This window comes from Podarcis vaucheri (genome assembly GCF_965113315.1).
Source record: "Podarcis vaucheri genome assembly, chromosome: 1".
Taxonomy (NCBI): domain Eukaryota; kingdom Metazoa; phylum Chordata; class Lepidosauria; order Squamata; family Lacertidae; genus Podarcis; species Podarcis vaucheri.
The window spans coordinates 14,904,783-14,916,005 of NC_138759.1; the positions used below are offsets into that span (position 1 = coordinate 14,904,783).

The 11,223-nt window shown below is 43.4% G+C and overlaps 1 protein-coding gene across 2 annotated transcripts in view; it reads right to left on the reverse strand.

Moving 5' to 3' along the window:
* Nucleotides 1–6,338, reverse strand: part of ASPG (asparaginase) — a 58,104-nt gene extending 51,766 nt beyond the window's left edge. Inside the window, exon 1 of one of the 2 annotated variants that reach the window (XM_082218034.1) lies at nt 6,154–6,338. In XM_082218034.1, the coding sequence (XP_082074160.1) occupies nt 6,154–6,199 (46 nt within the window). In that variant the 5' untranslated portion in view covers nt 6,200–6,338. The other variant, XM_082218033.1, reaches the window with a different exon arrangement.
* Nucleotides 6,339–11,223: the final 4,885 nt, after the last annotated feature.

The following is an 11,223-nucleotide window of genomic DNA, read 5'->3' on the forward strand; positions in this document are numbered from 1 at the left end:
ATGCTCTCCTGCATCCCTGAACATTCCCACACACTGCCTTTTCTGTTTGAACACAGCTTATAATAGTGGTTGATAAGCATGATATCATTTAGATATGGACTGCCTATATTAATTTGTGGCTTCAAGCGTTTCCCTGACACCCCCAAAAGAGCGAATTTTGGGGGTGCACAGGATGCAAAGGCCCCATTTCACAAGCAGATATTGTTGCACAGAGCTTCCACAAGACAGGTCATATTAGGTGAATCCTACACTATTAAGTTTAAATTATGATGGAATATTGTTAATGTTGTTGTTAATGTTAGCTAGCAATTTATTTTATTTTTATTTGCTTTTGTTTATGTTATGTTTGGGGGGAAATATTTTTTTAAATAAGATTAGACATAGCTAGCCCATATGCCCAGGGTGCAGGTATTCATGTAGGGCAGAAGCTAAAGTCAAGGTTAGAGGTTTCTAAGAGAACACTCCCTAAAAGGGATGGGCTTGAGCTGCAGGGAAACCCAACTTCACCCACTTTGCCACATTTCACTAACATCTGAAGTGTTTGCTAAGGGCAGTGCTCACAATAAACATGACACACGCAGCTGTTGCAATCCTCTGCCTAAATTAGAAAGGAAACAAGGAGGGTGAAGCTGCTTGAAAGCCTCCAGAGGAAAATATCAAGCGGGGGACAGGTTACTGTCTGTAAACAGAAATAAACAATCCGAATGGTAAACTGGGAAATATGTGTGTTTCAAATCTGAAATAACTAAAATCTACCTGCAGTCTTAACTTCCATAGAACTCATACACGGAAAATGAAAGTTGGATCAAGAAGCTAACTGTTTATTAATGATTGACACATAAGCCCTTGGGCAAAGACACATAAACATCCAGTTCCACTGCAGATAAAATAGCTGTTTCCTTAATGTATTACAGATCGAGTCATCTGTGATGAAAAATGCAGATAAGAAAAACAGTGTAATGGCAAATGAATGTTTATACTCATCATTGAATCCCATTGATTTCCTTGCAGGACTTACTTCCAAGTAAACACACACAGAATTTTGCTACATGCATAATTTAGGATAGTTGCCATAAGCAGTGATTTTGAGCACATTCATGTGCTAGAATTTCAAGAGCCGAGATCAGTACATACTATTTGCAACTGAAAATAACTTGAAAAATATTGGAGAGAGAAAATGCATTTTGTTTTTGTTTTTCCACTATTAAAAAGTGGGAAATTTTGACAACATGGCTTAACTTGTTACATCCAGGGATACATCTAGAAATGAATGAAAATTGTACCGTACATTCTTTAATGCAAAATGAATTCAGTGGGAAAGTATATTACAGAGCATTCAATGATTCACATCTCAAGTACTACCTCTTTACAAGAAGTGCAAGTTCTGAGAATGTGGAGGTGGGGAAGGAAGTGGCAAACTGACAGAAACTCTGCACTTTTGTTTTCAATAGATGCAGCAGACGAGTGTTCGGTTTCCAGCTGACTTGCTACACATATGCTTTGTTCCCAACTGATGAAATACATAATGTAAATTGCACAGCTAAGACCAAAGAAACCTTTCCCATGATGTACAGAATCCAGATGGTGCTATACATTTAGAGTCCATCTGAATGATCTCAGTCTGCCTATACCTAGAGGCTTCAGAATAATAAACCACAGAGCCTAGAACTTGCCGATCAGAAGGTTGGCAGTTCGAATCCCTGGGACAGGGTGAGCTCCCGTTGCTTGGTCCCTGCTCCTGCCAACCTAGCAGTTCGAAAGCACGTCAAAGTGCAAGTAGATAAATAGGTACCGCTCCGGCGGGAAGGTAAACGGTGTTTCCGTGCACTGCTCTGGTTCGCCAGAAGCAGCTTAGTCATGCTGGCCACATGATCCGGAAACTGTACGCCTGCTCCCTCGGCCAATAAAGCGAGATGAGCGCCACAACCCCAGAGTCGGTCACGCCTGGACCTAATGGTCAGGGTCCCTTTACCTTTTTATGACTGTATATAACATACATAACAGAGGTGGGCAATCTGTGGCTCTTGGAAGAAGGCCAAGGGCCACAGATTGCCCACCTCTGTTATGTATGTTATATACAGTCATAAAAAGGTAAAGGGACCCTGACCATTAGGTCCAGGCGTGACCGACTCTGGGGTTGTGGCGCTCATCTCGCTTTATTGGCCGAGGGAGCAGGCGTACAGTTTCCTCCCACTGCATTTCTGGTGGGGCTTAGGTCCCCCTCTTCCAGGAGTGGTTTTGTGAACTTCCTGCCAAGGAAGATTGTTGCTTACTTCTCTAAATTCCCTCTGATTCTCGGGGGGGGGGGGGTGAGAGAGGAGGGGAGGAGTTCCATTGCGCAGGCATAAATCCTTGCCCTGTGACAAGCACATTGAATACCACCCAATGCTTTCCATGTCATCCAGGTGAAAACTGCCATCATTAATGACTCTCCTAACAAAGTCTGTTACAAAGACAGGACTACCAGGTAAAGAAGGCAAAAAAGCTATTTTTCACTCATCTGCTTTTATTTTCTCCTTGGCTGTGCTTTTAAATCCCTCTGTACTTCTATACATTTTTAAAATTGCCCATCTATGCGTTTATCTCTTAACTTAAGATCATCACTGCCCTCTCTTGCATCCTTTCTCTCTCCCTCCCAAGGCCAGCCCAAGATATTTTGCCACTTGAGCTGAACCACAGAATAAAGCTACTGACAAATTTAATAAATAAATAATGTAATGTAATGTAATATACCCATAATAGTAACTTTTCCCTTCTGTTAGTTTTCCTTATCTTCATTGCACCAACCCACACCTACCCCATGTTGCTATTTGTTTTTATTTGCTTTTGCTGAGGAAGGAATGCAATCAATCAATTCAGATGAGGAAAATGGAGCCATCCTAGGTTGATTCAGAACTACACATGGTTCACAAGCTTTCATTATGAATTCTGTATTTTCAAAGTAACAAGTGTGATTAAGACTAATCAAAGGGTGAGTTGTCTGTTGCATACCCGTCTTAAAATTAATGAACGTTATCCTTAAAAACTATAACAAATTAATGACCTCTGGCAGATCTTTACAATGGAAAGGTATAACGGATTTATTAAATGGAATAAGCACAAGCACAGTATGGTCCACTTCAGCACAAGTAATGTCATACTAAGGAATCTTGACTTTCTCTAAACTTGTAGGATCTCAGTCTGTCTCATACACTGCATGTAATCAGTTGAGTTTATCCTTCCTGAAGCAAAATATGAAATAAGATTATTTGTCCCTGTCCTGTTGCACAAAACTGCCCTGTTTTACAAAGAAATGGAGGCTACAAACACACTATACATTTAAATTACCCCTAAATCCTGACAACTGTAGTTTACTTCTCCCAGAGCTACATTTCCCAGCACCCTTAACAAACTATAATTCCCAAGATTCAGAGGTGTGTGTGCTTTAAATGTACGGTGTGGACTTAGCCTGACTGAAGCATGGGCTAATGTAATAAATAAAGTTGTCATCTTGAAACCAATGCTCTCCAACGGCTAATAACAAGTAAGCAGCACTGGTAGCAACTGTGAAAAGGAAAATGTAATGAGTTTGTCCATAGTGGAAGGAAAAAAGAAAAGAAATGGAGATGGCTCCTTTTACCTAACGGCAAGATACATAGAAGATCTTCTCACAGAACTCCTAATGTCACTTCTATTTGATACCTCATTTCTGAATTAATAACTACTAATGTGGCTAAGCATACATCAAAGGGATGAAGAATTATCACCTTTTGCCACATTCTAGCTACCCTGATTTTGAAAACCACAGGTCTTGAACAAACTCCACTTTCAAAACCACATTACTGTACACAGATTGATCAGAATGGTTAAAGAGTGGCAGAAGGGTAAACATCCCACTTCTTCAGTCCCTGCATTACTGAAATTGCTGCTCTACATTAATGGTGATCTGGAGAAAGCTGTGACCTTGTAGGTGGAGTTGCAGTAGCCATGCTCTCACATTCTGTGTTTACTAAACTATGTTCCATGGTTTCAAACTCACTAATGCAGATTAGCATCTCAACTTTGGCTATAAACACATACTGAAAGGTAATGAAAATATCCTTTCTCCCAACCAGTATTAACTTGGGTGGGGATACGTTTTTCAACCGAAGGGTCACATTTCCCTACAGACGACATTATGGGGGCCACATGTCAGTGGTGGTCAAAGCCAGAGGAAAATGGGTAGAGCAATGAATGTGAATTTTACCTTTGTGCAGGAGGCTAGTATCTACACATATACTCTATCCCTCTCCATTCAGACACACAAGAAGGATTATCAGACTTCAAAGACACATACCAGCCTGCCAAAAACACTGGAGGACTAGTGAGGGGAGGGCCTGGGGAGAGTTTTGTGGGCCAAAGAGGCTTGAGAAGATGCATTTGACACCCCACACCCCTGCCTCCACCTGAATTTCCTTATCCTTGTTTTAACTGCTGGGGTTGCAAGTTCAGCAGGATGTGAAACAGAGATGCCTGGGCTTTTTTCAACTGGAACTCACTTGGACTTAGTTCCGGCACCTCTCAGGTGGGCACCACTGCCATTCTAAGAGAACGAGGGAGGTATTCATGGTGAGTTCCGGCACCTCTTTTTCTAGAAAAATAGCACTGGGTGATGCTTTGTGACTTTTGAGCATGTCGTTCTTGGATAAAAGGTTATTAAGAGGTCTACAAATTCTGTTATATAAAGTGTCTCTTTAGCCCAGGGGTTGCAAACATGGCCGTCTCCCGATGTTGCTGGACTCCAGCTCCCATCAACCTCTGCCAGTTTAGCTTGGTCAGTAGTTAAGGATTGTGGGTATTGGAATCCAGCAAAATATAGATGGCACCACATTGCCTACCCCTGGCTCTACCATTTAAGTACATGACCCTTCATGGGCATAGTCAGGGGGTAGGGAGGGGCAGCTGCCCCCTCAAATTAGTAAAAATCAATAAAAATATATAGCTAACTGAGGTTCTGCTTGGAGGAAGGAATAAGTAGCCCAAAACCCTGAGCTAGAAGAGAAACCCCGCACATAGGGCTTCCTCTAGCCAGCTGCGTGTTCACAATCCCCACCTCCCATGTACTACCTGCAACTCTGCACATAACATCGGATGGAGTGTTCTGCCATCCCCCCAAAGCCAGGCTAAGAGTAAATCCTACTCATGAACAAGTTTGGTTTGTAATGTTAGAATCACAGAATTGTAGAGTTGGAAGGGACCACAAGGGCCATCTAGTCCAACCCCTTGCAATGCACTTTTTTTTTTTTTTGCCCAATGGGGTACTCGAACCCACCACCCCGAGATTAAGAGTCTCATGCTCCACCAGCTGAGCTATAGAAAATTATTTACTCCCAGGTAAAGTGGGTGAGGGACGCAGGTGGTGCTGTGGGTTAAACCACAGAGCCTAGGGCTTGCTGATCAGAAGGTCGGCGGTTCAAATCCCCGCGACGGGGTGAGCTCCTGTTGTTTGGTCCCTGCTCCTGCCAACCTAGCACTTCGAAAGGACGTCAAGGTGCAAGTAGATAAATAGGTACCGCTCCAGTGGGAAGGCATTTCCATGTGCTGCTCTGGTTCACCAGAAGCGGCTCAGTCATGCTGGCCACATGACCCGGAAGCTGTACACCGGCTTCCTTTGGCCAATAAAGCGAGATGAGCGCCGCAACCCCAGAGTCGATCACGACTGGACCTAATGGTCAGGGGTCCCTTTACCTTTTAAAGTGGGTGAGGTGAGCATTGCTCTTTGAGGTACTATAAAACTCTGTGGCTTTTGATGCAACAGGCTACTGGGTCAACCCCTCTGGAAACTATCAGGCTGAAGTTCAACAGGTGATGGGAAAAGCTTCACCTGCCGAATTCCCACCTGCCGGGACCTCTGCCTGAAGGTGGCGCGGGGTGTTTATTCCCACAGGAGACACGCACAGACCCAACCCTCCATGCTGCCCAGCAACTTCACTCGCTCACCCTCCGGCTGAGGCACCATCCCGATGGTCCCTCCCGTGTTGATCACCAGCACCCGCGCCTCGGCCACGGCCCCGCAGCCGCCGCCGATCTCGAGGGCCGGAGCGGGCTCGGTGGACGAGAGGGCTCGGCCCAGAAAGCCGCCCGCTTGCGCTGCCTCCGCTGCCATCGTGGTCTCCCCTCAAGAGATGCCGTTACCTGGCCGAAAGGGCGAGCGGGTGTCAGAGACGGGCAACGTGCGCATCCATATACCGGCTCAGAAGCGCCGCCCCCTTCCCGGGCTCGCCCGCGCTCATTGGCCGGAGCCTGGACCTGCCTCCGGCTGCGGAGGGGAGTGGGAGGGGGGGAAAGTGTGAGACGAGAGAGAGAGACGCACACAGCCCCCACCCCCCACCCGCGCCAAAAAAAGAGGCCGCATTAGGCCGTTGGGGCGCGCTGAGGGCAGGCGGTTGGGCATGCGAGGGGTTTCCTAAGGGAACCTAAAGGGGCTTCGCTCTTAACCCCTGAAAGCCGCTGGCCCGAATGGCTGCCCAACTGTTTTACCTCCACCACACTAGACTGTCCCCTCAGCAGCGAGGGAAAAACAAAAGGCTGCAAGCGAGAAGTGGTTTATATGAAGAGTGTGTGTGTGTACATACACACTTCGTGGGGGAGCAAAAAAAGTAGACGCAGTTTTCCTCCGCTTCCTAATAAGCCCTCTTTGCTATAGAACACCAAAAAAAATCTCTTTCTTTAAGCTCAGCCTGTCCTGAGACAGCATCTTCAAAAGCAGAGACATCACCTTGCCAACAAAGGTCCGTATAGTTCAAGCTATGGTTTTCCCAATAGTGATGTATGGAAGTGAGAGCTGGACCAGAAAGAAGGCTGATCGCCAAAGAATTGATGCTTTTGAATTATGGTGCTGGAGGAGACTCTTGAGAGTCCCATGGACTGCAAGAAGATCAGACCTCTCCATTCTGAAGGAAATCAGCCCTGAGTGCTCACTGGAAGGACAGATCCTGAAGCTGAGGCTCCAAAACTTTGGCCACCTCATGAGAAGAGAAGACTCCCTGGAAAAGACCCTGATGTTGGGAAAGATGGAGGGCACAAGGAGAAGGGGACGACAGAGGGCGAGGTGGTTGGACAGTGTTCTCAAAGCTACCAGCATGAGTTTGACGAAACTACGGGAGGCAGTGGAAGACAGGAGTGCCTGGTGTGCTCTGGTCCATGGGGTCACGAAGAGTCGGACATGGCTAAACGACTAAACAACAACAACGTCCTGAGAGAGAAATGAGTGGACACAGTTTCCAGTTAGGACTGACTGTGGGAAGAAAAATGTCTTCAGTTGTTTCTAGAGATAGTGGGGCACCTGTATTATCGCAGCAGGGATGCTATTCAAGAGAACAGGGCCATCTGTTTTACAGAAATCTAAAGGAACAGTGACCTTTCAGTTTTGACAGCCTATTATGGAATGATAATTTGGCTCAATCATTTCAACTGTGTCAAACGTTAACTCACACGTACGTTCGCATGCCCACACGCACGCTACAGATACAGCTATTTATCCGTCATCATGCAGCCCCCATTGATTTGTAGAGGCACATCACAATCCTGGATTCCACTATGGATGAGGTAGGGGGATAAAAGAGAAGGCAGGTTGCACAACCACAGTGCCGTAGAAGGGAAGGACCCTGAGAGTGGAACAAGATGGGAGAGATCTCAATAGAGTTGGAAAGGAGGATTGTTGTGCTGACTTGAAAGTTTTAACAAGGAGAATTAGCAGAGGTGGGTCAGCGGCAGACCTTGGTGTCTCAAATTTCAGTGGCGCCCTGTGCGATGGCAAAATCCAGCACCCCACCACCACCTCTTCACTTCTGTTGGGTGTCATTGAACCGGTTGCAAGTGAACCAGTTGCACTCCCCTAGATCCGCCTTTGGATAGGTACAGCGCAGAAGCTAACACCAAAAAGCTAATACAGTTGTACCTTGGAAGTCAAACGGAATCTGTTCAGGAAGTCCATTCAACTTCCAAAAAGTTCGGAAACCAAAGCATGGCTTCTGATTGGCTGCAGGAAGCTCCTGTAGCCAATCGGAAGCCACGGAAGCCCCGTCGGATGTTCAGCTTCCAAAAAATAGTTCACAAACCGGAACAGTCACTTCCGGGTTTGCTGCGTTCAGGAGCCAAAACATCCAAGTTCCAAGGCATTTGGGATCCAAGTTACGACTCTTCAAAAGAACCTTTCCCAACTCCCCACTTGCTATATTAAAACCTTGTTTTAAATCACCATTTTTTCCTAAGTTTCCCCAGCACACAAACATAGGTCCAAGCTATCTGAAAGATCATATGCCCTCATATGAAGCTGCCTAGGTTTTGAGATCTTCAGGGGAGGCCCTTCTCTCAGTCCTGTCACCCTCACAGGCACACTTGGTGGGGACACAGGAGAGGGCCTTTTTGGTGGCTGCTGCCGGACTTTGGAACTGCCTTCCTAGAGAAGCCAAACTGGCTCCCTCCTAGCTGTCCTTCTGCCTGCAGGTGAAGACTTTCTTTCTTCCAATATGCTTTGGAGAATTGAATGCCTTTAATTAAAGAGCTAGTGCCATGCTGTTTTCATGGTAATTATTGGTAAGTTTTAAACAGATTTTATATATGTATCTAGTATTAATTCTGTCAATGATCAATTGTATTTTAATGATCGGTTTTTCTATGTTTTTAGCAGTTCTTGTTTTTATCTGTAAACCCCCTTGAGTCCCATCAGGGAAAAGGATGAGGTATAAATAAATAAATCTCAAACTTTTACTATTGTTTAAATTCACAATTTTCCTGTCCATTATTCTCCATCCTGGCTTCCTCTACTTAAGCCTCTGCCATTCCAAAGACTTTTTCAGACCACAATCCAGTTATTATGACTTACGAGAGGAAGAATGACTTTTTCATTTGGAGACTTAAGAAAGAGTTATGGCAACAAGAAAAGGTTTGCACAAGATTGCAAACAAAGATTGCAAAAGAATATTGCAAAAATTACGAAATAATTATTTGATAACAATTTAAAGGCACAGAGATACATATGGTTTGAGATGCAACAAAACTTTCCACAGAGGTTCTTTAATATCACATAATTCCTTACTTAAAAGAAAGAGACAGGCGAAATTACAAAAAATCTTGTTCTAGTTACAGGTAGGTAACCGTGCTGGTCTGCCATAGTCGAAACAAAATAAAAAAAATTCCTTCCAGTATGAGCTTTCATGTGCAAGCACACTTCTTCAGATACTTCAGATACTTCTCATACCAATAACAAACTTAGTTGGTCTCTAAGGTGCTACTGGAAAAAAATCTTGTCTGAGATTAAGCAAAAAGAAAAATAATTGGAACAATCTCCAACCGTTTGGCAAATTAAGATGTTGCAGAGACAATTGTCTATGTTAACCGTGCAGGAGATAGGAACAAACCTGGATTATGCTAAACAAATTTAAATTTTAAAAAATTGCTCACAAACCTGGGAAATGGTTAGCATATAAACTGCAGAAGGAGAAAGAAAGGAAGTTGATATTGAAGTTGCAAGAAGAAAATGCTGTAATAACAGGTAAGACAAATGTGAAAAAATATTTCACCAATATTATTCTAAGTTGTATAAAGATCAAGTAATATATTAAAAATATATATAGAAAAATAGACAACATCTACCAAAGATTTCAGACTTTCAAAGACAAATAATGATTGGCCCTATAACTACTCAAGAATTATGTGGTGCTATAAAAAAATAAAAGAAAGGAAAAGTACCAGGCCCAGATGGACTATTGGCTTCTTACTATAAGTCTTTTGAAGACTTTTTGAAGAACTTTTACAACCCTTGCAACAGACAATGAATAATATTTTACAGTGGTAAAATAGCAGATGTCTGGAAAGAAGCCAATTACACATATACCTAATTGTCCCCGCTACTTTTCATTCTAGTCTTGGAAGTTTTACTTAGATACATTAGACAATATGAGAGAATTGTGGGAATAAAGATTTAAAAAGAAATGTTTAAGTTAAGGGCATTTACTGATGACCAGATGTTAATTCTAGAAAACCCACTGCAGGGAGTGGGGATTCTAATGGAGAAACTAAATGATGTTGGTATGTTAGCAGGGTCTAAGGTTAGTAACCAAAAAGCAAAAATGTTAACAGAGAATATGACAGCAAAAGATGAGAAGGTTTTGAAACAGGGTTTCAATTTGGAAAAAGTAAAACATTTGGATATTATTGTGGCAAATATGAATTGTATGTTGCTCCAAAATAATTATGTTAAGACATGAGCTGAAATTTAAAAATATATGTCAAGATGGGAGATGCTAAAATTGTCAATGCTGGGTAGAATTTCAGTGACAAATATGAATGTACGTATTTGCCTAGAATTATGTCTTTATTTTAAACTATGCCTATTTTGACTAATAACTTAACACTTAAACAATGGCAAAAATATTTATCTATGTTTCTATGGCAGGGAGAGAAAAAAACAGAAGTCAAAATGAAAGTATTGCAAGACATATGTGTATGTTCCAGACATTTTCATTGCTACATTTTCACAGAAATGTGAAGTGCAATCATTTATTTTTTCAACCTCCAAAATCCAGTCAGCAGAAAAGTCATGAATTCAAACATATTTCCACCGGTATAGATTTTGTTCAGAATGCTCATTCTCACAGAACTGTAAGGAAAAATCAGAAAAAGGATGGTTAATTTTAGTTCTATAAACTACCGCAGGCATTGACAGCCTTCTTGTGCCCATTTGCAAACCAGAGAAACTTATAGGTAGCACACACCTATGCACACATCACAACCTATTTTACTGGCTACTACAGAATACTTACCGTATTTTCCCGTGTATAAGACAATGTTTTTTCTTATAAAATAATGTTACAAATTGGGGGGTCATCTTATATATGGATAGTGCAGAGGGTGGACGGGCTATTGGTTGCAGCCGCGAGCAGGAGATTTTCAGCGGGGGTTTTGGGGGTAATTGGTGGCTGCATCAAGGTCTGCTGTCATTTGGCTGTTGCTGCAGCAGTTGGGCGGGTGATTGGTGGCTGTGTCAAGGCCTGCTGTTGATTGGGTGCCACTGCGGAAATTGGGCAGGCGATTGGCGGCTGCTGGCGGCGAGCGGGCATACGATTGGTTCGCTGATGCGTGCGATCGTCAGCGTCGATCAGACGTGTAGTGATTTCCAGCAATCCCCACCCCCATTTCCTTAATTTGGAGTCCCCAAAAATAGGGGTTGTCTTATACACAGGGGCATGTTATACACGAAAA